We start from the raw sequence: 25335 nt of genomic DNA on the forward strand, positions 1-25335 counted from the left end.
GAGACCGGCTTCTAACCTTGTGGTCCCATCACGGGGATATCGGTTTTCATGAAAGAGCAGATCGTTTCCTGTGTCCATTCCCTGAATGACTATGATCTTTGCCTGAGGCCAGGCCCACGTGCTGTTATTGGAAAAACAGCCCTTATCTGAAATCTATAATTTTCTAAAGAAAAGTCTTCTGGGAAGAAAAGTGGGGCAGGATGCTCAGGGCTTCTAGGAAGTCAGTTTGCAAAACACTTCCTGGGCTCCCCACACAAAGCAGTCCTCAGAACACATAGCCGAAGTGTTCCGAGTCTCAGGAGCTTTCTTGGCCCTCATCCACATGAGGAGAGAGAACCGACCTCAAAACAAGAAGACCAGAATTCAGAAAGTCCTACTACTTATGTGACTTTGGCCAAGTCATTAGCCTAAGGCTGGACTGGAAGCTGGGTGATATAGTGGATAGAGTGCAGGCCTGTATAACCCTAAGCAAGTCACTTAACTGGGAATATAGTCTCAGTTTCCCCAATTATAAAATGGGGCTAATAGTAACTATCTTCCAGAGTTGTGAGGACCAAATGAGTTAAATGCAAAGTGCTTTGTAATCCTTGCTATTATTATTATTATTCTTTGACCTCTGTGTCCCAGGTAACCTCTGAGACTATAAATTGCAGACCTGCATTAGTGGAGAGAGAAGAGCTTCCAGGGTCAAACCTTAATTTCAGACAGGTAAAATTCCTCCAGCAGGGAAGGTTCAGCCATGACAGCCCTTTCCCTTGGCTTAGGGGCTCCCCTATAACCTAGATGAGGCCCTAGGAAGAAAGAGAAATCCGGGGTTTCAGCCCAATTACAGAGATCACTGAGTCAGGTTACCAGTGGGGGCTCTCCGTGCCTCAGTAACTTTAGCCAATGCAAACTTCCTCTGGGGCAAGGGAGGGCTGACGACAACACTGATAACAGTGCTCCAGGTTGGGGATTTCAGCACATAGGGAAACTTCCAACTCATGCAGATGGGAAAGTCACCCTTGATTCCGAGACTGAGATCTGCCTAGGGCAGTGAGAGGATCCTGTATTTCTCTGGATCACAGGAGGTCAGCCTTCTTGTTTTAGAGATGGGGAAACAAAGGCATTTGTCCAAGGTCATTTAGCCAAGTGTCTGAGGCTGGACTTGAATCCAGGTCCTCCTGATTTCACAGTCAGCCACTATCTCCTCTGCTACAGAGCCTCTATTAGAATAAACACGCTGACATTTTCAAAAAAAGTATCTTAGAGCTGGCAAAGGAACTTACAGATATCGGCCCTTTTTAGCCCCACAATCATCTGCAGTTTTTATTATCTCTATTTTCCAAGCAAGCAATCTAGCACCGGGCAGCTAGGAAATACAGTAGATAGAGCACTGGTCCTGGAAGGCCTGAGTTCAAATGTGGCCTCAAACAAGTTACCAGCTAGCTGTGTGACCCTGAAAAAGTCACTCAGTCCTGTTTGTCTCAGTTTCCTCATCTGTAAAATGAGCTGGGGAAGGAAGTGGCAAACCACTCCCGTGTCTTTGCCAAGAAAACCTCAAATAGGTCATGAAGAATTAGACACAAATGAAATGGTTGAATCACCACAACAAGCATTAATTAAGCACTGACTGTGAGCGGTGCCTGGTCTAGCAGTAGAGAAACTGCAAGAAGAAGAGTGATATACAGGATCTTTTTTGTAGGCAGCATTTTTATTTTTTAAATAATAACTTTTTATTTTCAAAATATTTGCAAGAGAGTTTTCAACATTGGCCCTTGCAAAACCTCGTGTTCCAAACTTTTTCTCCCTCCCTTCCCCTCACTCTGTCTCCTAGACAGCAAGCAGTCCAATGATATACAGTATCTTAATCCTAGAAAATTAGTGTCAGAGAGGGATAGTGTCTGCCACCCACAGCTACTAAGTATCAGGATCAAAATAGGAAGCCATGTTTTTCTGACCAAGAGCCTCAATCGACTACAACAACTGCCTCTCTAATGACTTTCTGGAAATAGGGGAGATACTGGGTGGAAATAGGGCCCGGAACCTTGCTGGGGACTAGACTAGTATTAGTCTAGGACCCTGTTGCTTTTTATGGGACTGAGCCGGAAGAGCCCAGCACACTAGAGGACTTCCCTTCCAGCCTTTGGAGAGCAGAGCCCCAGACAGACCACGTCCCGCCACCCCATGGACGTGGAGCCCAGACAGATCATCACTTCTCTGCCCAGAAGCCGCCACGCTCTCTCCAGCAGCCCTACATGCACATGGGTATCGCTTAAGCCCGGCATCCTCCCAGATGCCTCCCAGACAGGTTGGAATGCATTCCTTTTGAGGAGACTGAGGAAATCCGGTTCTCTCTGTGTGCTATGGGGCAACCCCAGACAAGCGGCTTTGTAAAGCCTCAGCCACCGGATCTCCCACCCATCTGGGCTCCAAATTAGACATGAAAGCCGGCTGATTCAACTCCTGAGCAATCAGCACACCGCAAGCTCCCTCCCTCCCTGTTGCAGCCCAGAAGTAACAAGCCTATGCAGAGCGGGCACCAATGGGCACAGTTACAGAGTAGGGCTGAAAGGTGAGCCAATTCCACCCAAGAATCATGAGCCACTGATGGCTGAGGACGGTCTTTGCTCTCCCACCAAGGCCAGGTACCCCGACCCCGAGGAGGGAAACTACGGCCCATATCTGTTTCCCATGCTCCCTCTAGTGGATTCCTTCTCTGCATCCTTCTCATATATGGTGATGTCCCTCTGGCACAGAATCAGCCCCTCTATGATTTGCCATTAAGGTATCATAGGGAATATAGTTCTTTTTTTTTTTTAAACACTCTCTTACCATTCACAAATTCCTCCCTGGGAACACAGGGAGAATTGGGGGAAGAGTGTCAAAAAAAAAAAAAAAAGAGAGAGAGAGAACTATATCCACTATGATATTGTAGAAGCAAATCATAGGAGGATTGATTTAGAACTTGTACGTCTCAAGCCACTATCCTGATTTTATAAAGGAAAGATCGGAGATGGAGAGAAATGACTTGTCCAGAATCACACTGCTAGTAAGAGTGTAAGGCAAGATTTGAGCACAGATCTCCAGACACTTTCAGCTACGTTAGCAGCCCCAGCTGGTACTACTATGTGTCATACTTAGATAACCATAAAAGCCTTTGTTGAAATGAAAGTCAGAAAAACCTGGGTTCAAAGCTCCCCAGATACATACAGTCTGTGTGATTCCAGGTAAGTCACTTCTCGGTAAGCCGGCTCTCTCAGATCAAAAGATGTAGAGATGGCACTGATCTGCCTTGAGAGAGGATACTGCCTAACTGGGAACTCTCTGTACCAACGAAATCAGGCCTAGTTGTCCTTTTTCCTCTCTCTCTCTCTCTTTTCCCCTAATCCCTGTTAAGAAAAAGTTCTGAGTAAGATGATTCATTATGAATTCTTCCTATTGGCTCAATTCAAGAAGCACCTAGTGCAGAACTGTCTATGCACAGAGGGTTTCCATGAAGTCTTCTTCCTTTCTTCTTTCCTCCTTCTCTCCCCTCTCTCCTTCCCTCCCTCTTTCCTTCCTTCCTTCCTTCCTTTCTTTCCTCTTGCAAAGCAGGAGCTGCAAATGTCCCTCATTTGCTTCTGCTCTCTGAGGAGTCACTCTCCCTGCTCCACGTCCCTCTGTGGGCAGTTCCAATGGAATTGCTTGAAAAAAGATCCCACACTTGGGCACGGCAATACCACAAGGTGTTGAGGGGAGAACCTGAGTGCAAATGTAGGCACTTGCATCCCACAGACCTCTTACCTGCAGCACCTGAGGTAACAATCTTTCCACAGTGTTCACGCAGGCCATCCTCCTCAGGGGAGCAGCCATGTTTGCCCCTTACCTGCCAAGGACCCATACCCACCCATCATTCACTGCAGAACTCAGAAGGTAAGACCTGTTCTATTACACCAACAAACTCTGGCCTTTACAAATCAAGGAAAAAGGAAAGAGGGGTGGGAGATGTGCTTTGTTTTCTCCTCCCCCGTCCCCACCACCCCAGGGAGAAGAGTAGGGATGGAGATTCTCCTCCTTAGCAATTCTCTGCTCCTGTGAATAAGACTGCACAACCATGGGAAAACAAAGTTCGAGAAGCATCCCGAGCTTAAGTAGTTCTGAGCCCTTTGCTCCCAATGGAGTAAAAAAAATTACAACCCCAACGTAGCATTTTCACTTTTTGTTGTTGTTTGCTTGCATTTTATTTTGCTTCTCTTTTTTTTAGTACTTTGATTTGATTTTTTGTGCAGCACGATAATTATATAAATATGTATGCATATATCGGATTTAACATATACTGCCATCATGTTTAGCATGTGTTGGACTACTTGCCATCTGGGGAGGGCGTGGGGGAAGGGGGGGAATTGGAACACAAGGTTTTGCAAGGGCTAATGCTGATTGTCCCCGCATATGTTTTGAAAATAAAGTTTTAATAAAGAAAAAAAATTTGGTTCTGCCATTTGGTTCACAAAAAAGAAAAAATTACGAACCATTGATACTCAGATGCTGCTTCCTCTTCCTTTTTGTTAGTATCTCGTTTCCTCATCTTTTCAATGGTGGGTTTTAAATGTGTCATATATATATATATATATACATATATATATATTCACACATATTATAGATAGTATTGGGTAGAATTTCAAAATTTACGAAGCACTTTGTAAATCTCATTTTATCTCTAAAGACAACCCGGGAGAGTAGATATGATTATTATGGTATTGATAATTTTATATTTGAGCAAAGAGTTTTACAAATATCTCATTTGAACCTCACAATCACCCTGGAAGTGGGTGCCATTATGATGTTCATTTTACAGATGAAGAAACTGAAACAAACAAAAGTTAAATCACTTAGCCTCCATTTGCCTCAGTTTCCCCATCTGTAAAATGGAAATCATCATAGCACTTACTAGGGTTATTGTGGGAATCAAATGAAATGATATTTGTAAAGGCCTCTGCAGACCTCATATTGCTTTGTGAATGCCAGCCATGAGGAGGAGGAGGATCTCCACGTTTGGAGGTTTCAAGCATGATACGATGACCTCTGTTCTCTAATTTCCCTGGAACAGCGTCAGGGTGGCTGTAGGCAGCAGCTCTGTCTGTGCTGCACTTCCAGAGAGGCTTATTTACAGAACTGTCAAGGATATTGGGAGGCTTGTATTTGTCATCTTGCATTTGTCAAGTAACTGATAAACTCATGTTTGTATTTGTCGGACGCTTGTCATGTCAGCTTATAAAGAACGACAAGCTTCGGGTACGGGATTCCAGTCACTTAAGTGGGCCTTTCTAGGAAGGAAAGCGTCACGCTAAAATGCCAACTGCCCAATTCTTGTAGCCTCCTATGACTCAGTAAAGACCGTCCATACCAGTTTGCCTGCCTTGATAAAGAAGGACATGCTCCTTAAGGACAACCGGGGGCAGTGACCAGACCCTGGGTCGTTCTCGTAAACCCTTCCATTTCTAAACAAATCTACCAGACTCGGCCATCCGGGAGACGCCTCTGGTGCCCTACTGTTGGTCAAGTTCCCATGGTTGCCCCCTAAATGGGGCTTTTGAATCTCTACTATCTTCCAATTCTCTGACCCTGGGATTCTATAACGCCTGTTCACTCTGAGTTCCCAGAACCCTGAATAAAAGGGGAAGGGGAGACTAGAGAGAAACACCCAGCTCAGGAGCACGGCCCATGCTGAGCTAGTCATCAATAGCCTCCTCTCCCTCCCCTCCTCCCCCGCCCCATGGCACTCAGCCAGCAGCCACCCGGAAACGCAATCCCCGCTCTGGCCAAACCAAACCTTTCCCACCGAGGTGGGCGCTTGCTTCTCTGCCTAACCCAGGCACCTCTGTCTCTGTCTCTCCTCTCTCTTCTCTATCTCTGTCTCTGCTGTCTTTCTCCCTTTCTCCTCCCACCCCCTCTTTCTCTTAATCAAGAAGCATTCATTAAGCACTCATGATGCCCCAGCCACTGTACTAAGCAATGAGGATATAATAAAAAGACAAAATAGCACCTGCCCTCAAGAAGCTTATATTCTAATGGGGGAGAAAGAATGGCTGTTATAACATTTATATAATGATTCAGAGTGGCAAAGTGCTTTATTTCTTTTGATTCTCATAACCTAGGAGACAGCTACTGTTGCTGTTCTCCCTTTTTCCAGATGAAGAAACCGAGGGTGGGAGAGGTTTAACTGATTTGTCCAAAATCTCACATCTAATAAGTGTCTGAGGCAGGATTTGAATTCAGGTCTTTTTAACTACATATTTATTAGTCTCTCCCTGGGATCTCCCAGCCTCTTTCTATAAGTAGATATATACAGGCTGTCCCCCACAGGAGTCACCCCTTTCTCCAAAAAGGTTCTGGGGAGGTGGGAATAGGTATCGGCCAACTCGTACCCATCCCTCGGTGTGCACTGACCACGTGCCTCTGCCTTACCTTCTTACAGTCCTGGCAGAGGACGGAGGAGCTGCCCAGGAGGCCCAGGGGCTCCCCACACAGGAAGCACTGGGAGAGACCGTTGCCCATCACATTCTTCCTCATGTTCTCCAGCCGCTCGACCAGTTTCCTGCAGTACAAGGACAGTTAGAGAACCAGGAGGGACGGGGTCTCTGTGGGAACCCACCCGCCACGCCACCCCCCTACTGCCCAGAGAAGCCAGGTCCCCACACCCTGGGCTCGGGACCCAGACTCATCTTCAAAGGGAGAGTGGCCCGGAAAGGCAGCCCCAGCAACGGCACTGAGGAAGGGATGAGTGGAGGGGAAGAGACGGGTAGTGAGACCAAAATGGTCTTTACCCCAAACAACCAAGAAGAACGGAGAAGGCTCCCACTACTCTACTTTCTATAATCCCACTGTTCTCCCTTTTTTCCTTTAAGGTGGGAGTTAGCCTTATAGACTGAACAGAGAACAAGCCTTAAGGCCTTTTCAAGTCTTACCTCTGCCACATACTGACTCTATGTTCCTGGACAAGTCACTTTAAGCTCTGTGTCCTGAACAAGATTAAGAGACTATAAACAGGAAAGATAATACTGGTAGCCTGGTAAAGGAAGTGTCCTCAATAGGATGACATCTATTTCCAAGAAAGAACACTGCATGGAAGTACCCAAGTTCCAATCCTAACTCAGCGTCACACTATATGATATTGGGCAAGTCACTTTACTTTCCTTGCCTCGGTTTCCTCATCTGGAAAATGAAAAAACAGAACTCCACGTCTACAGTCTCAGTTCTAAATTCCAAGTTCCAGTTCTAAGCCAGTTCTGAGCCCATGCCCCTTCAAAATCCATCAGGTCAAGTCAAGAAGTATTTACTAAGGGAGGATTGGCACTGGCACTCCTGTGCCAGGAGTCATAGACACTGCAAAGAGACTGGATGTGTAACCAGCCCCACAAGCTCCATGGAGCTAATTTGCCAAAGACTCCTCAGCCATGACAGAATCATCCAAAACCAGGGGAGCAGCTTAAGAAAAGCCTTCCCTCTGCAAAAAGAAGTCTCATTTAGGGGAAAGATGGCATAAGGGGAGAAAAGTCTCACCTGGAGAGACCCCGATTCAAATCCTACTTTGTCCTACTTACTACGGGACCACAGAACAAGTTGCTTTCCCTCTCATGCCTCAGTTCCCCCATCTGTAATAAGGATTTACTGAGAATAAAATTATGTATCACTAGAAGGGACTTTATGGAACTAGCCATACAACGCCCTCATTTCACAGATTAAGAAACTGAAGCCCAGAGAGGCTAATGAACTTAAATTTGGAACTGGGGGACTTGGGTTCAAATCCTTATTTCATGTCTGGCTGGGCTAGATGGCCCTGAGGTTCCCTTCAAGTTCTATTTTTAAAAATAAAAGCTCTTGATAGCTTTTGTTTTTAACCTGTATTTCTCTTTTTCCACTCCCAGAGAGCCATTCCATGTTGGATTTTTTTAATTAAAAAGAAAAAGAAATCAGCAAAATCAATCAAAACAAAAAAAGACAGATAATATATTCAGCGTTGCACACCTGTGAACACCTCCCTTCTGCAAAGCCATGGATAGGGAAGGTGTCTTCTCAAAACTCTGCTTTGGTTCCTAATGTGTTCTTTGTAATTTGCAAAACTCATATTTTATTGGTTTTTTTTTTTTTTTGCTTGTTTATTTTTTGCTGAGGCAATTGGGGTTAAGTGACTTGCCCAGGGTCACACAGCCAGGAAGTGTTATGTGTATGAGGCCAGATTTGAACTCATGTCCTCCTGACTTCAGGGTTGGTGCTCTACCCACTGCGCCACCTAGCTGGCCTGCATATTTTATTGTTGAGTGGCCAGTCTTGCCATTTACTTTGTTCCAATCTTAGTTCTGCTTGCTTTACTTCACATCAGTTCATATAAGGCTTCCCAGGTGTCTCCGTATCCGTCACCTTCATCATTTCCGACAGCACAGTAATATTCCATTACACTCATGTACCCATTCTCTAGCCAATGGACATCTACTTTGCTCCCAGTTTCTTACTACTACAAAAAAGGCCGTTATACATTTTAGAGAATATAAAAAACTCTCCTCTTATAATAGCCTCCTTGCCTAGTAAGGGACTCTCTGGATCAAAGGATATGGACATTTTACTCACATTATTTCAAACTGCTTTTCAAAATGGTTGTACCATTTCACAGCTCTACCGACAATGTATGAGTGTATGTCCATTTTCCCACAATTCCTCTAGGACTGACGATTGCCTTCTTTCATCATCTTTGTCAATTTGCTGGGTGACATCTCAGGACTGTTTTGATTTTACATTTATATTTTTAGTAGCGATTTGAAGCATTCTTTAACATGGTTGTTAATAATAATAATCTAATAATAATCTAAGATTTTATGTCCTATGACTTGCCCAAGATCACAGAGGGCAGAGTAGAGACTTGAACCCAAATCCCCCATTCTTTCTACTGCAAATAGGAGCCCTTCAAGTTAGAGGAAGGTACTCGGTGACTTTGAAAAGCAACAGCTATTATCATGGTTCTTCTACCAGTCTCCTTAAGGGGCCTTCCACACACAAAGATGGGCAATGAGAACACCCCGAGTTGGGGATGCTGGAGGGAGACTGCACTGGAGGAAGGGGATCTGAGGTAGAAAAAGCCTGGGAAGGGGGGAGGGGCTGGTTCCAGATGGCTATGAATACCAAAACGAGGATTTTATATTTGATCCCGGGGGTTACGGGGACTCCTGGAGCTTACTGGGTGGGAACATGATGAGGTCAGAGCCGAACTTTAAGATGACCATTGGACAAGTGAGCGGGATGAGCTGAAATGGGGAGAGACTTGCGGCAGGCTATTAAGAGCTCAGGAAGCTGCTCTCAGCAATACAATGATCCAAGGCAACTCTGAGGGACTTGCAATGAAAAATGCTCCCAACCCCAGAGAGACCGACGCTCTCTGAATACAGATTGAATCATGCCTTTTTTTTAACTTTTATTTTTGAGGAGTTTTTTAGTCTACATTTACTTTTACAACCTATATAGTAAGTAAATGTTCTGCATAACTACACATGTACAAGCTACATCATGTTGCTTCCCTTCTCAATGAGAGGGAAGGAAGGATGAAAATTTAGAGCTCAAAGTTTTAAAAATAAATGTTAACAATTGTTTTTACGTGTAATTGGAGAAAAATAAAATACTAAATAAAAAAAGATTCCAGGCAGTGACTTGCCTGTCTCACAGTTAGGAGAGTGTTAGCAGCAGGATGTGCTCTTGCCGACTCTCCAAACTCAAAGACCTGTGCTCTAACCATTATGCAGCCTAAGCCCGAGAGGTCCCAGGACTAAAGGGTGGCAGAATTCAGGCCCTCAGCTCTCGGTCGGGTATCTCCCTTTCCTACCCTAGCTAGCAGCCCCGTCCCAGCCCCAAACCCGGCCCAGATGCCCATGGCTTTTACCCAATTCTTTGCTGCTCCATGATGTCCATTTTCTCAGCCCTCTGGATCACCTCCAGGATGGCCTCCACCTCCGCGGCACTGAGGCTCTGGCTCTTCCTTTGTTTGTCCGTCTGGTACGTGTGCACTGACCAGCCACTCTGCAGTCTGGAGATGACAAAGGAGAAAATGCAGGCAAGGCCGCCATCTTGAATCCACCCACAGGGCCGTTCCCCGGTTTCAGAACAAATAAGCATTAGTTTGAGATGTTTGTTGAGGTGGCTCATGGGGGAAGAAGAATTGGGTAAGTAACTCACCGAGCACAAAGGAGCTTTAGGGATCACTGAAGAGACTGGGAGTGGGTAGGTAAGGTGGGGAATCTCGAGGCAGACACAGCTGTCAACATAACCCTAGGGAATCTCCTTTTCAGTCTAATGAGGGCCTTGGGATCAATGGCCACTAAAAGCCCTCTCTGGCTAATTATAGGATGACCCAGAATCTATTCCAAACTCATTATTTTACAGAGAGATAAAGAGATTAAATTACTTATCCAAGGTCACATAGAGAGTAAAGAACAGACAGAATTTGAACTCAGGTTCTTTTACTTCCAATGCTTTCACTTCCCCAAGAAATCAAAGAATCAAGGAATATCAGCTAGCAGGGCCCTCAGAGTTCATCTACAACTGAGGTCATCTCACATGAATCAGAATCCCTTGTACATCATCCCCAACAGGAAGCCATCCATTTGCTTGGAGACCCTCAGTGATGGGAATCTCACTACCTCCCCAGGCAGCTTTCAAATGCTCTAATTAATAGTAGGAAGCTTTTTCCTGACATCCATTCTCTGCTTGCCTCTTCCCTGCCCTGATCCTAATTGTTTGCTCTGAAGCCATATAGACCTAATCAAATCTTTCTTCCGAGGGCAGTCTTTCAAATACTTAGAGACTCTAGGCCCTTCCCACCCTGACTGGCCCCGCCAACTGCTCTCTAGCTGATCGATAGCCTTTCTGAAATGCAGCCCCCAGTTCCCCACTTCTAGTTAAAAGCATGATTAAGGGTCATCTGATCCAGGTCCTCCTTTTAGTGATGAGGAAATTGAGGTCTGTAGAGTTGAAATGAATTACCAGGGTTCCCCAAGACAAAGGTCAAAGGAGACTGTACAGACTCTTTTCCATGAAAACATCAGTTGGATTCTGGCACTGGCTACACCGACAGCTTGCTACGTGACCTCAGGCGAGTTCAGCATCAACAAAAATGAGACCTCACAATTCAAACTGGCTAAGAACCCAGCCACCTCAACGGGAAGCCTTTTCATGTTCAGAGGGAAAGGAACTGCAGGAACAGGAGAAAGGAAAAAGAGGAAAGAAAATGGTGTAATGCCAGAGAAACTGAGGCAAGATAGAGATTAGAGAGTATTTAATATTTTATTTGAAAGGGAGAGATTTACTGGGACCACATGGATCCATGGTTCTGTCCCAGGGCTGAATGAGACAATGGTCTCCAAGAATCCAGCAAACAATGTGAGTTCTCAATGACATAAATACATGGGCTCAGACATGGGATAGACCGAGGCAGGGGCAGAGTCAGGATGCTGAGAGAGGGAACAGGACTCTGACAGGGTGAGGTGAGCCACTGGAAATGGGGATGACATAATGGGGGGAGACACCCCGGAGATGGGGAGAGGCATTTTGATAAGATGGTATCTGAGATTCAGATAGCTTGGGATGGGGAGAGGCATTCTGATATTCCAAAATATAAGATCTTTTATCCTTATCAAATATTCTGATGATTAAGAGGGAGGGGTGATTTTGGAGGACTGAGCAGAACAATTATAAACTGAGACAGAACAATTAGGGAAACTGAGTCAGGATAATTAGGGAAACTGAGTCAGAATAATAAAAAAGAACTGTGGCACAACAATGGGAGCTCATGCTTATGAAAAAGAAAAGCAAGATTTGGTGTTTGTAGATATTTTCTTTCCATTTGTCTGGTAGGTCTGAGTGAGAGAATTATAAATATGTATAAAATGTAAACACTTTTTTAATAACAAAAGTCAGTGAAGATGAAGTAAGTTCAAAATATATGAAGCACTTTGAAAATCTGAAGGGACACACAGAGCTAGAGGCACAGGAGAAGCAGGGAAGAAGGAGGGAGGAAGGGGGGAAAATGTCCTCACAAAGGACTGAAAGCAGCTGGTATGATCAGCATCAATATTTTCCTCGATGTTGTTCTAGAAATGATCTGAGCACTCCTGGCAAGGTATCACTTCAATTCAATCCTCCCGATGCTTATTGAGCTCTTGGTCTGTCCCGAGAATTGTGCTGGCACTGGACACAATGACAAAAACCAGAAACCGTCCCTACGAGGAGCTTCCGTCTACTTGTCCGGTCCGTAGCGAGTCGTCTATTAGGCCGTGGGCATCTGAGACAAAACTGAAGTCGTTTTTCCCCCTCGAGAAGCTTATATTCTACGGAGGGAGGGGGGTTAAGGCAGAAACAATATGTATACAGAAAAATACAGCACAGAAACAAAATAAACCCAAAGTAATTCTGAGCACTAGTAACTGGAGGGGGAGAGAAGGGAGGAGGGACTCGGGAAAAGCCTTCTGGAGGAGACAGGAAGCTGGGGATTTCCAAAGGCAGAGAGGAGGAGAGAGGAGCCTTTCCGGTACAGGAGAGCGTCTGTGTAAAAGCATGGAGACCAGCAGCGGACCAGTAACCCGGCTGGTTCTCCTGGACACAGGGTATATGAAGGAGCACAGTATATAAGCCACCTGGAAACAGGACAGAAGTAGATTCTGAAGGGCTTTATAAATAGCCAGAAGTGAAAGTGAGCCACGAGGGCCACTAGTACCACAGACAGAACTGTGCCCGGGGAAGGTTATTTGGTAGCTGTGCGGAGGATGGTATGGAGAGGCCGGAAGCAGGGAGACCGGTTGGGAGGACTCTCGAATAACACAAGGGAGAGGGGACGGCCCCAGCCCTGGGTTTGGTGACGAGGGGGCCTCCCTTTCCCTCAGTCAGATGCTGCATCCCGTTTCTCCTTCTACAAGAGATCTACAACATCTCTTGCATTTGTCCTCCTCTCGTTCCTCTCTAGCTCGGGTCCTTGTCACCCTTTACCTAGACTAGCCTCCCTTCTTAAGGTCACTCTTCTCTCTAATCCAGCCTGCGCTCAGCTGTGTGGGGGATTCTTTAGGGGAATCTAGCAGAGCCACGGCACTCCATGATTCAGCACACACCACTGGCTCATCGGTGCATTAGGAGAAACTCCCCTGTTTGGCATTTAAAGCCCTTCACAGCCCAGCCCAACCTCCATTTCTAGCCTCATTACACATTATTTCCTTCAGTGCACTCTGTAGTGCAAACTAGCTCATTTGCTCTTCCCTTATCCCCATTCTCTCTGCCATCTCTAAGCTAGAATATCCTTCCTACTTCATCTCGACTCCCTAAAACTTCTACCTTTCCTTAAAGCTCAAGGGATACCTTGAGTTCCTTGTGACTTCTTATCTGAGCCCACCCAGATGGCAGGATCCCCTCTATCACCTTGCATCTCTCCGTCTCCCTCTCTCTCTCTCTCTGTCTCTGTCTCTCTGTCTGTATGTCTGTCTCTGTCTCTCTCTGTGTCTCTATCTCTGTCTCTCTCTGTATGTCTCTCTCTCTCTGTGTATGTTTGTCTCTGTGTGTGTGTCTCTCTCTGTATGTCTCTCTGTATCTGTCTCTCTGTCTCTCTGTCTCTGTGTGTATCTCTGTCTCTCTCTGTCTCTGTGTGTATCTTTGTCTCTCTCTATTTCTCTCTCTCTCTCTGTCTCTCTCCTTTCTCTCTCTCTCTCTCTGTCTGTCTGTTTCTCTCTCTGTTTCTTTCTCTCTCTCTCTCTCTCTCTCTCTCTCTCTCTCTGTATCTGTCTATCTGTCTCTCTGTCTCTCTGTGTCTGTCTGTCTATCTGTCTCTCTCTCTGTCTCTCTGTGTCTGTCTATCTGTCTGTCCCCTCCCCCCCCCTCTCTCTCTCACACACACACACACACACACACACACACACACACACACACACCAATTCCTCCCCAAAAGAATTCAAGTTCCTTGAGGGCCGGGACCATTTCACGTCAGGCTTTGCCTGCATTGTGTCCTCCACGCCTGGTATATAGTAGCATCTACTTGTTGATCAGTTATTTTCTTTATCCTGACTCTCATTGGGAGACAAATCACACACACACAAATGAAGAAGGTATGAGAGCATCTTATGCTTTAAGTGAAGGTTTGTGAGTGTTTTATGTAGGTTAATTCATGTGATCCTCAAAACCAACCTGTGGGATAGGTACTATTATTAATCCCATTTTACAGGTGAGCAAAGTGAAGTTAAGAGTGAATAAATGGCTCAGGGTCACATGACTAGTGTCTGAGGCAGAATTCTAGCTCAGGTCTTCTCGATTCCAAGTCCAGTACTCTACGTACTGTTCCATCTAGCTGCCTAAAGCTCACCCGAGCTGTCCGAGGATCTCGCTTCAAATTCCAGCCACTCACTACCTGGAGAACCAGGGACACCACGGGGTGATATGTTGACTTGCACATGGATCAGATTTAAGGGAGAAGAATAGAATAAATCTGCCTTCTAGTCATCAAAGTCCGGTAGCGGGACAACAATTCAAGATGGCCGAGATGACCCTAATCCTTTCTGCCTGGGCTCGAAGTGGCCCACGATGCCCGCTTCAGCCGCCTTCACGTCATCTCTCCACTCATTCTACCAGGGAAGTCTTCATATGGCTTTGTTTGTTTTTGCTGAGGCAAGTGGGGCTAAATAACTTGCCCAGGGTCACACAGCCAGGAAGCTTCAAGTGTCTGAGGCTAAATTTGAACTCAGGTCCTTCTGACTTCAGGGCTGGTGCTCTATCCACTGAGCCACCTAGCTGCCCTCAAGTACTTATTCTTTAGTTGGATGAATAAAAACGTCTTTTCTGATTAAGTATTTGATAAATGCTCCATCTTTTAAAAACACAATTCCTTTAAGTAAATACCCAAATGAAATGTATTACATGAGGCCACGCTTCTTGTGTGGCCCTGAGCAAACAGCCTGACCTCTCTGAGCCTCAGCTACCTCATCTGGAAAAGGATGGGGCTGAAGTGGATCACCTCTACAGTATTTTCGTGTCTAAGTCTTATGAGACAGTAAAATGTAAGCTTCCTGAGGGTAGGGATTGTTTTACCTTCGTCTTGGTATCCCCAGGGATACGGCACCTTGTGCACAGGATACTTAGTTATGGTTAAACACAAATAAATCAAAAAGAGCCTCTAGACCAGAGACCTTAGTTCTGGAGGGCAGGGACCCTCTCGTTTTTGTCTGTGTGTCTCCAGCCTCTAGCACCGTGTCCAGAGGGCTCCATAAAGATTTGTTAAATTAAATAGAATTGAGAGGTGTCCCCATGACAAGGAAAACCGGGGCCATAAGTGCTTCTCTGGGAGTTTAGGGTGAACAGGGAAGGGGAGGCTGCTGGAGGAGCCATGTCGGGAAGGAGGAGGAGAAGGAGCTCCCAGAAGCACCAGGCGCTAATGGCCCGAGACCACTTTCCATCTCTACCAGGAAGCCTGCCACAGGAGAGAAAGATGAAAAGACATTTGCAGCTCTAAAAAGTGCCACTGGCTTTTCTGCACTGTTGCGGAGTGAGAATGGGGGTGGGGAGGAGAAGGAAGGAGAGTGGGGGGCGGGGAAGGAGAGAGTGAGGAAAGGAGGGAGGGAAGGAGAGAGAGACACACAGTAAGAGAAAGAGAGAAAAAGAGAGGGAGAGGGAGGGAGAGAAAGAAAGGGGGAAAGTGAGAAGAGGAAAGGAGGGAGGGAGACAATGGGGGGAATGAGAGAGGGGGAAAGGAGGGAGAGAGAGACAAAGAGAGAAAAAGAGAGGGGATGGAGAGAAGGAGTAAAGAAGACAGACGGGAGAAGAATGAAGGGGGAAGGGAGGGAGGGGGACAAAAGGGGGAAGGGAAAAGAGGAAGGGAGAGAATGATTAATGAAGACAGAGGGGGAGAAGAAAGAGGTGGGAGAGAGGAAGGCAGAGAGAGAAAGAGAGAGGGACAGAGGAAGAGAGGGAGAAAGGGAAAGAGAGATGCTCCAGCTCTGGATCAAGGGAGGTGGCCAGTGCTGATCTTTCACCAGCTCTCCATCTAAACAGAGGGGAAAAGAGAGGAGAGAGGGAGGGAGGAAGAGAAGAAAGGGGAGAATGAGCAAATGAAACAATAACTGAATGAAAAAAAGTTTATTAAGCACCTACTCTGTGCAGAATCTAAAGCTAAATGCTCCTCCAAGGAGCTCAAAAGGAGAGAAGCCATTTAAGAGACCTATTTCACTACAAGTTGGATAGAATATTGTTTAGAGTGCAGTGAGGAGGAAGAGACAGGGAGTGGGGAAAAGAAGAAAACGGGGAAGGGGAAGAGAGAGAGGAGAGGGAGAGAGAAGGGAGGAAAGTAGGAGAGAAGGGGGAATAAAGAAGGAATGGGGAAAAGAGACAGACTACTACAAAAAAGAAGGAAAGAGAAAATAGAAGAGAGAGAATAGAAGAGGGAGAAAAAAGACAAAAAAGAAAAAGACAAAAGCAAGGAGAAAAAAGGTAAGGAAAAGAACATAATAAACAGAGAAGGGGGAGAGAACAAAAGAATGAGAGGAAAGCAGAAAGGAAAGGAAATGAGAACCAGCCTGGGATTTTCTGCAGTCTGTAGGGGTTGGGGATGGGGGGGGGTGCATCGGAACTGAAGGATTTTCATTGAGGAAGCAATCCTGGGGGAGCGATGGGGGCCAACATGCGAGTCAGCTGCAGAGATGTGCAGAAATGCTTCCTCTCTCTTCTTTCTACACTTTCTGGGACTTCTGCCCCTGCCAACTGAAGACTCTGCTCCACTGCCATGGTCCCCTGCGGCCCAGCCCTGGCACGGTCCCCTGTGGCCCGGCCCTGGCACGGGCACTGGGCCTAATTAAGAATTCCCCCCATTCTCTCTCAGTTTTAGGACACTATGGCATGTCTGACTGTTTCTGTTTTGATCTAGGTCCCCAAGGGACTGAGCACTGAGTCTAGAATCAGAAAGACCTGGGTCTAAATACTGACTCTGAGACTTACCAGCCACGCCACCCTAGAAAGGTCTCAAAGTCTCAGTTTCCTCATGTGTCAAAAGGGCAGGGTAATATCCACCTCACAAGATCATCAAGAGGCTCAAATAAAATAATGTTTGTAGTTTGTAAACCTTAAAACTTAATAAAATTAGTTATTATTATTATTAGAAAGTCTGTTATCACATAGAGCACTGACCTCCGAGTCAGAAATAACAATAGCTAACATACATAGCACTTTGATGCTTTCAGGGCAGGTAGATGGTGCAATGGCTAGAGGGCCAGATCTGTAATCAGGAACATTCATCTTTCTGCCACTTATTAGCTATGCGACCCTGGGCAAGTCACTTAACCCCATTTGCCTCAGTTTCTTCCTCTGTAAAATGAGCCGGAGAAGGAAATGGCCAACCCCTTCAGTAGCTTTGCCAAGAAAACCCCAAATGGGGTCGTGAAGGCTCCCACATGACTGAAAAACAATTCAAGCTTAATGCTTCAAAAATGATTTAGACATATTATTTCTTTAATCCTCATAATAACCCTGCCAGGCAGGGGCTATTATCACCACCATTTTTATGAAGGAGAAAACTAAGGCTAAGATTTAGTGGCTGTGCCAGAGTCCCACACCTTGTAACTGCCTGAGAAAGTATTCCAGCTCAGTTCTTTCTAGTTCGAGGTTCAATGTTCTACCTACCATAATCCTAACCTGGGTTCCAACTCTACCTCCAACATATGCTGGCCATGGGACCTCGGCACCTTCCTAAGATAATAAATCACAGAACAGGTGCTGATTTGCATATGCAGACAACTCCCAACAGGCAAGGGCAGGGGGGAGCTAATTAATGTTTAACAACTAGCTTTAAACTCCGAACACACGGTTAAGTTTAAACTGCATTGCTAAGATTTTCTCTATCATTTCAATGACAAAACAATAAATCAAGTCCTGACTTTGCAGCATTTGCTGATTTATGAGATATAAATGTTCGCAATGGAAATTTAACAATCCACTCTCCCCAAAGAGCCATTTTGAGCTGGCTCAAACACACCTCTACGTATGGACCTAAAATTATTCTTTTCATCGCCACCTCATTGAGGAAGGGATCGGGGCTGCAGGGATCCTGACAAAGGAGTGTCGGGAAGAGGAAGGAAAAGCCAGGAAAGTCCCACGGGGTCCCTGGCAAAACTGAGGGCACTCACTTGGCTCGGAGGGCAAGCTGTCGATCATTGGGGCATACCCACTGGTCCTTCCCACTGCCAAAGATGGTTTCAGCCATGGTTTGAGGAGCCGAGAAGGGAGCTGGCTGTGGAGAAAGAGAAAGAGAAGAGGTCACTATGACGGTTGTGAGGGAGCCAATAACCAGAAGTGAGGAACAGCATGCTGGGGGCACTGGACATCTGGATGACTCTGGTTCTGATAAGGCCACCTGTGTACACAATAAGCAGCTGTCCACGTGATGTGTGTGAAGTGTGGGAGTCCGGCTCCTGTTACTAGCCGTCTACATGTCCCACATCTCCATAGATCTCTCCTTACTGAGACTCAGAACTCTATCATTAGAGATTCATTCCTTTGTGTTAAGCAGTCCCTTCTTTAGGATCCTCTTTTAAAAAAGGAAATACTTAATAATTACAAATAAGTAAAAATTAAAACAAAACTTAAAATATAAATACATATTTAAACAGCCGACATTTACATAACACTTTTAATATTTACAAAGCTCTATACATCATTATCTCATTTGCTCCATGAAATTAATTTATTCCTTATCCATGCATCCATCCATTTAAAACCATTTATTGAACAAGGGTTCCATGAGGGGAGAGAGAGAGAATATTAACAATAGTTGACATTTATACAAAGCACTTTATTGACATTCTCTCATTTGGGCATCACAACAGTCCTGTGGGACTCATTTTACAGTATAATGAGGCTCAAACAAGTTAAGAGTTTTGCTTATGGTCTCACAGCTAGAAAGGGTTAGAGTCGCTGCTGATCGTCCCAAGTCACCATTAGCTTGGCTTGTCGGGAGTTCATCAGTTTCCCGAGGGAGGAGATGTACAATTCTCCCCTCTGCATCGGGAGGTGAGAGAAGCCTCCGTGACCTGGAAAATCCACATAAAATTGTTTTGGTCCTCCCTTTGAACCAGAAAAGAAGTCTGAACTATTATAATAATAAAATATAATAATACTTATATTTTTTATATATATTATATTTATATAATAAAATAAGATAAAATATGTTGATATTATATAATACTATACATGTATTTTGTGCATTTCTGAGTTTCCAAACTTTTTCTGTGTCATCTGCTGGAAGCCACAAAATTCCCCCAAAGTTCCCATTTAATTTCTGAGCCACTCCATATCAAAACCGAAGGGGAAAGTTGAGATGGAGGGGGAATGATTGAAATAGGTATTGGGGAACAGGTTTCTAGAATACAAAAGGGAGGTGGCAAGGATTACAGAATGCTGGCAGAGGATCAGAGATTCTGAGCAAAGGGATTCATCTAATCCAACCTTCTTATTTGTTCACTGACTTGGCCAAGGTCACAGAGATAATAAGCGGCCAGTGTCTCCACAGCCTGCGACATGCTGTCTCCTTTCACTTAATATACTGAAATTTTACCTTCCCATGGCCCTGAGGAAAGGGGAGGAAGGTCTGATTCACACTGGGAAGCACATGGGCAGACAGCTAAGTACCATAGTAAGACACAGAGTCAGCTGCTAAAAACTTATAAGATGGGGGAAATAGCCACTGTGACTTAAAGACAAGGGAAGGGAATTAGCATTTATTAAACACCTACTATGTGCCAGACACTAAATTAAGAGCTTTTCAAATATTATTTTAATCCAAGCTAAAAGGAATTTTAAAGGCCATCAAGTCCACTTCCCTTATTTTACAGAAGAGGAAACTGAGGCACACAGGTTATGTGACTTGAGCAAAGTCAGACACCTATTATCTGAGGTGAGATTTGGAAAGAACGAGAATGCCCTGCTGTCAGTTTCCTTTTACTTGAATAGCCAAAAAGAGCTCTTGCTGCCATTTTGGCTGCGGCATCAAATATAGCCTGTCTCTTGCCCCTTTCCCAACAATTCTCCACTACAGCTATCTTTCCTCCCCAGATTGCCATTCCCAACTTATCCATCACCCCTACAGAGAGGAAAGCTGGCTCCTGAGCCCAGCTCACTCCAGGACTTGGGATGGGCTACAACTCACTCCCTTCCTCACGGTAACTCAATCAATAATAAGCATTAACTCAATGTGTACAACTGCGAGGCTCAGTGGTAGAAACTAGGAACATGGAGGCAAAATTTATATGGCCCCTGCCCTCAAGGAGCTAACATTATAAGAATGAATGGATGGAAAAGTAATTATTAAATGCCTAGTAGGAGTCAGGCACTGTGCTAGCTGCCAGGGATACAAATACGAAAGGCGTAACAGCCCCTGGGTAAAAGAAGCTTACACTCTAATATTGGAGCCAAGAGCAGTACAACTCGCTTTGCAAATGAGCAGACGGTTTTAGCAATGGTTGGGACTAACCCAGTATTTTTTTTTAAATAGCTAGTAAGAGAGGAACTTTTCATTATAGCAAAGAACTAAAAACAAAATAGCTGCCCATTGATTGGGAAGTGGCATTCTGTGGTCCAAGAATATAACGAGATATGACTGTGCTGTTAGAAATGATAAACATGAAGAGTACAGAGAAACAAAGGAGGACTTACATGACCTGATGCAAAATGGAGGAAGAACCAAGAGAAACAATACATACAGTGGTGAAAAGTAAACAACAACAAAAACAATCAAAAGGAAAAGCTTTGAAATTGCAATAGCCAAGCTTGACTCTAAAGACGAAATACAAGGAGCTAACTTTTTCCCATATTGGTAGAGGGAGGAGATCAAAAGTGTGGAACATAACAGATATTGTAAAAAATTTTACATAACACACACACACATACACATCCATATCTATCTATCTATATTATATATATATATATATATATATATATATATATATATACACATATAGGTTACCAAATAAAAAAGCTTTTAAAAGAGATACATGATATCCAGAATGAGAGCTTTGGTAAGTTATGGTAATCCTGATACACTGCCCTGATCACATGACATCTAGAATACTTCTGGTCACTGAAGATTATGAAGAATACCAATAAAAGTTACCCCAAATAAGGGTGACAAGGATGTTCACCTCAAAACTATACCACAGTCAAGTCAGTTGAAAGGTTTGGGTAAGTTTAACTCAGAGAAGAAAAGATTTATGGGGAAAACACATCTATTTTCTTTTTTTTAAAAAATAGATTTAATTTGGATTTTTGCTTTTACATCATCTACGTTTTCCTCCATATATCCCATTCTCCTTCTAAAAATCCTTCTTTAATGACAACCATTTACCAAAGAATAGTTGCATTCCTTGCTTTTATATCACCCATTCTAACTCATTTCCTGCCATACAGTGGGGACCCAATAAGTGTTTGTGGATTGATTTCTTAATCAATTAATGTAACATGATGTGCCTGGCACTATGCTAGGGGGCCGGGGATAAGAAGAGCAAATGACAGAACATGTTAGGAGGGAGGCCAAGAGAAGATAGTCAATCTAATCATATAAAAAGGTGCTCTAAATCACTAATGATCAGAGAATGCAAATTAAGACAACTCTTGAGGTACCACAGGTACCACTGCACACCTCTTAGATTGGCTAAAATGACAGGAAAAGATAATGATGAATGTTGGAGGGGATATGGGGAAAGAGGGACACTGATACATTGTTTTGTTTTTTTTAATTTAAATTTTATTTTATTTAATAATAACTTTGTATTGACAGAATCCACGCCAGGGTAATTTTTTACAACATTATCCCTTGCACTTGCTTATGTTTCGTTTTTTCCCCTCCCTCCCTCCACGCCCCCCCCCCAAGATGGCAAGCAGTCCTATATATGTTAAATATGTAGCAGTATATCCTAGATACAATGCATATTTGCAGAACCGAACAGTTCTCCTGTTGCATAGGGAGAATTGGATTCAGAAGGTAAAAATAACTCGGGAAGAAAATCAAAAATGCAAATAGTTCACATTCGTTTCCCAGTGTTCCTTCTCTGGGTGTAGCTGTCTCATTTATCCATTGAAACTCAGTTAGGTCTCTTTGTCATAGAAATCCACTTCCATCAGAATACATCCTCATACAATATCGTTGTCGAGGTGTATAATGATCTCCTGGTTCTGCTCATTTCACTCAGCATCAGTTCATGTAAGTCTCTCCAAGCCTCTCTGTATTCATCCTGCTGGTCATTCCTTACAGAACAATAATATTCCATAACATTCATATACCACAACTTACCCAGCCATTTTCCAATTGATGGGCATCCATTCATTTTCCAGTTTCTAGCCACTACAAACAGGGCTGCCACAAACATTTTGGCACATACAGGTCCCTTTCCCTTCTTTAGTATCTCTTTGGGGTATAAGCCCAGTAGAAACATTGCTGGGTCAAAGGGTATGCACAGCTTGATAACTTTTTGGGCATAATTCCAGCTTGCTCTCCAGAATGGTTGGATACACTGATACATTGTTGATGGAATTGTGAACACATCCAACCATTCTGGAGAGCAATCTGGAATTATGCTCAAAAAGTTATCAAACTGTGCATACCCTTTGACCCAGAAGTGTTTCTACTGGGCTTATATCCCAAAGAGATACTAAAGAAGGGAAATGGACCTTTATGTACATGAATGTTTGTGGCAGCCCTCTTTGTAGTGAACCTGGAACCTGAATAGATGCCCATCAATTGGAGAATGGCTCAGTAAATTGTGGTATATGAATGTTATGGAATATTATTGTTCGGAATGACCAGCAGGAGGATTTCAGAGAGGCCTGCAAAGATTTACCTGAACTGATGCTGAGTGAAATGAGCAGGACCAGAAGATCATTGTGTATAGTAACAAGATTATGTGATGATCAACTCTGATGGACGTGGCTCTTTTCAACAATGAGATGATTCAAGCCAATTCCAATGGTTTTGTGTTGAAGAGAACCATCTACACCCAGAGAGAGACTGTGGGAACTGAGTGTGGACCACAACATAGCTATCTCACTCTTTCTGTTGTTATTTGCTTGCATTTTATTTCTCTCATTTTTTCCTTTTTGATCTGATTTTTCTTGTGCAACAAGATAATTGTATAAATATGTGTACATATATTGGATTTAAGATATATTTCTACCATGTTTAACATACATTGGATTACTTGCCATCTAGGAGAGGAGGTGGGGGAAAAGGAAGAAAAATTTGGAACACAAGGTTTTGCAAGGTTCAATGTTGAAAATTATTCATGCGTATGTTTTGAAAATAAAAAGCTTTAATTTAAAAAAGAGAAAGATATCCAAGTAAGTATGAGACAAGCCACAGGGGAGGTTCAGACACATGCTAAAAGAATGCTGGAGAGGGGAAGGTCACATGTGTCCAGAGCCTGTCCGGCCCTGATACCTCAGACTTGATGTCTACAGCCTAGGACCCAGTGGGAGGAAGGAAGGTGAATGGAGGTGGAGGTTGGACATAAATCAGCTTCCCAATTTTACTTATTTTAATCGTAGCCATTCTTATGAGAGGCACTTTATAATATAAATATTTTGTACAGGTTTATTATCCCTCACTGGAGTGGGGCATGGCTCCTTCCAGCCCAATTCAACCTTGTGAGTCTCCATGGACCTTCCCTATGCCATCTTCAAATACCCACCGACACCCCATTGCTATTTCCTCCCTTGCCTTTATCCTTAAATAGCATTTTTTTTCCTCTCTCTGAACAAGCCCGATTAACTTTTTAAAATGTTTTTTTATCGACTTGTGTTTATGTCAGCTTCATTTCTGAATGTACCCCTCCTTCTGCCTCGAAAACCATTCCCTATAACAGAATTTAAAAAAAAAAAAAGAAAGGCGGAAAAGTGCTCAGCAAAAACATTCAATTCATCAGCCATATATGGCAATGTGCTCATCCTTCTATTTCCACAGCCCCCTGTTTCTGCAAAGAAGGGAGGGAGATGCATTTTCTCAACTCTCCTCTGAGACTAAGCTTGGTCATTAATTATAATTAGACGGCATCACGCGGTGTCCAGATACATGGTATCTGGTGTTTTGTTCTTTCTTCCACCATTGCCTTTAGTATTTATTGTTTTCTTGGTTTCAGCGACTTCCTTCACCTTGGATCAGTTCACATGGTTTTCAGATTTCTCTGAATTCTAATTCATAGTGATTCTGTTTTACGCTGATTGCCACAATTTGTCCAGACATTTCTTAAACCGAAAGCTAAGCGGATGCCCATTGATTAAGGAATGGGAAAGAGAAGGATGCTTGGGTAATCTATTCCTGGAGAAATTGACATGGAAGCAGCTCGAACGTCTGTCCTCACGAGGAAGGCAGCTGCGGTTAACCCTACAAGCGGCAGAGGGCCTGGTCTGGGCCTCAGAGAAAGGCAAAGGGGGAAAAAAGCCTCCATTTGCAGTCATATAGGCTGCCCATTTTATGGGCATTTTAGTGAGGTTAAGCAAAGCCTGGATACACCCACAGAGGAGAGCTCTCTCTCCCCCCTCTGCTTTGGGGTGAGGCATTCCATGCCATCCCCGACAACACAATCTATTTTCCCCTTTCCCTCCCATCTATTCCTTTCAAGAAGGAATCTATTTATCATCCCCAATAGCTGTACAAGGGCTGCTCCTCAGGACTAAGAAACACTGAAACAAAAATCCATCAACAGAGAGAAAATCACATCCCGGAAAGTCAATTAAGCCCAGACTACATGGGCAAAGGACGGGGGAAATGGGGGAGAACAGGGAGAGAGCACGGCTCAGATGTTCTGCCTTCATCTCTACCGTGAGGCAGCCTCCAGGGCCTGATGGGCCACAGAAAGCAGCCCCTTGGGCCAGTCACATCTAACTGCCGCAGACTGTTTTCTAACCTAGGGCCTGGGAACAAGAGCATCCCTGAATGCTCCTAGCTTGATGGACAAAGCTTTTTCTAGCCATCGTGGCCACTTCCGAAGATGCCCAGAGGACGGGAGGGGCAAGGAAACTCCAGTGGCAACATCAGTTCTGTGGTCCCGCCTTCCCCCTGACCCATTCTGCATACACAAATTTACCTCGAGTCAGAATCCTGTTGATCCTCTTGAGGGTTGGAAGTACTGGTGCTGGCAACTTCAATTTGATTTTTTAAAAGCTGGACAAAAGATTCCTTGGTTTATGTAATAATAATAATAATAATAATTTCAGGCTTGGAATTCTGGGGTCAAATCTCACCTCTGATAATTATTAGCTATATGACCACTTGGCCACAAGGCAAGTTACTTTGAGCTCCCCTTCCCCTTGTATATAGTAAGGGCTTAA

The 25335-nt window shown here is 44.3% G+C and overlaps 1 protein-coding gene across 2 annotated transcripts in view; it reads right to left on the bottom strand.

The window, feature by feature from the left end:
* RPH3AL (rabphilin 3A like (without C2 domains)) overlaps positions 1–25335 on the bottom strand; it is a 168328-nt gene that overhangs the window by 113268 nt on the left and 29725 nt on the right. For both annotated transcript variants that reach the window (XM_051992203.1, XM_051992204.1), the window contains exons 2-4: positions 18147–18250; positions 9887–10030; positions 6427–6556 (exon numbers count right to left, since the gene is read on the bottom strand). In XM_051992203.1, the coding sequence (XP_051848163.1) occupies positions 6427–6556; positions 9887–10030; positions 18147–18223 (351 nt within the window). In that variant the 5' untranslated portion in view covers positions 18224–18250. The remainder of the gene's footprint in view (positions 1–6426; positions 6557–9886; positions 10031–18146; positions 18251–25335) is intronic.

Source organism: Antechinus flavipes, chromosome 4, assembly GCF_016432865.1.
Source record: "Antechinus flavipes isolate AdamAnt ecotype Samford, QLD, Australia chromosome 4, AdamAnt_v2, whole genome shotgun sequence".
Lineage (NCBI taxonomy): Eukaryota > Metazoa > Chordata > Mammalia > Dasyuromorphia > Dasyuridae > Antechinus > Antechinus flavipes.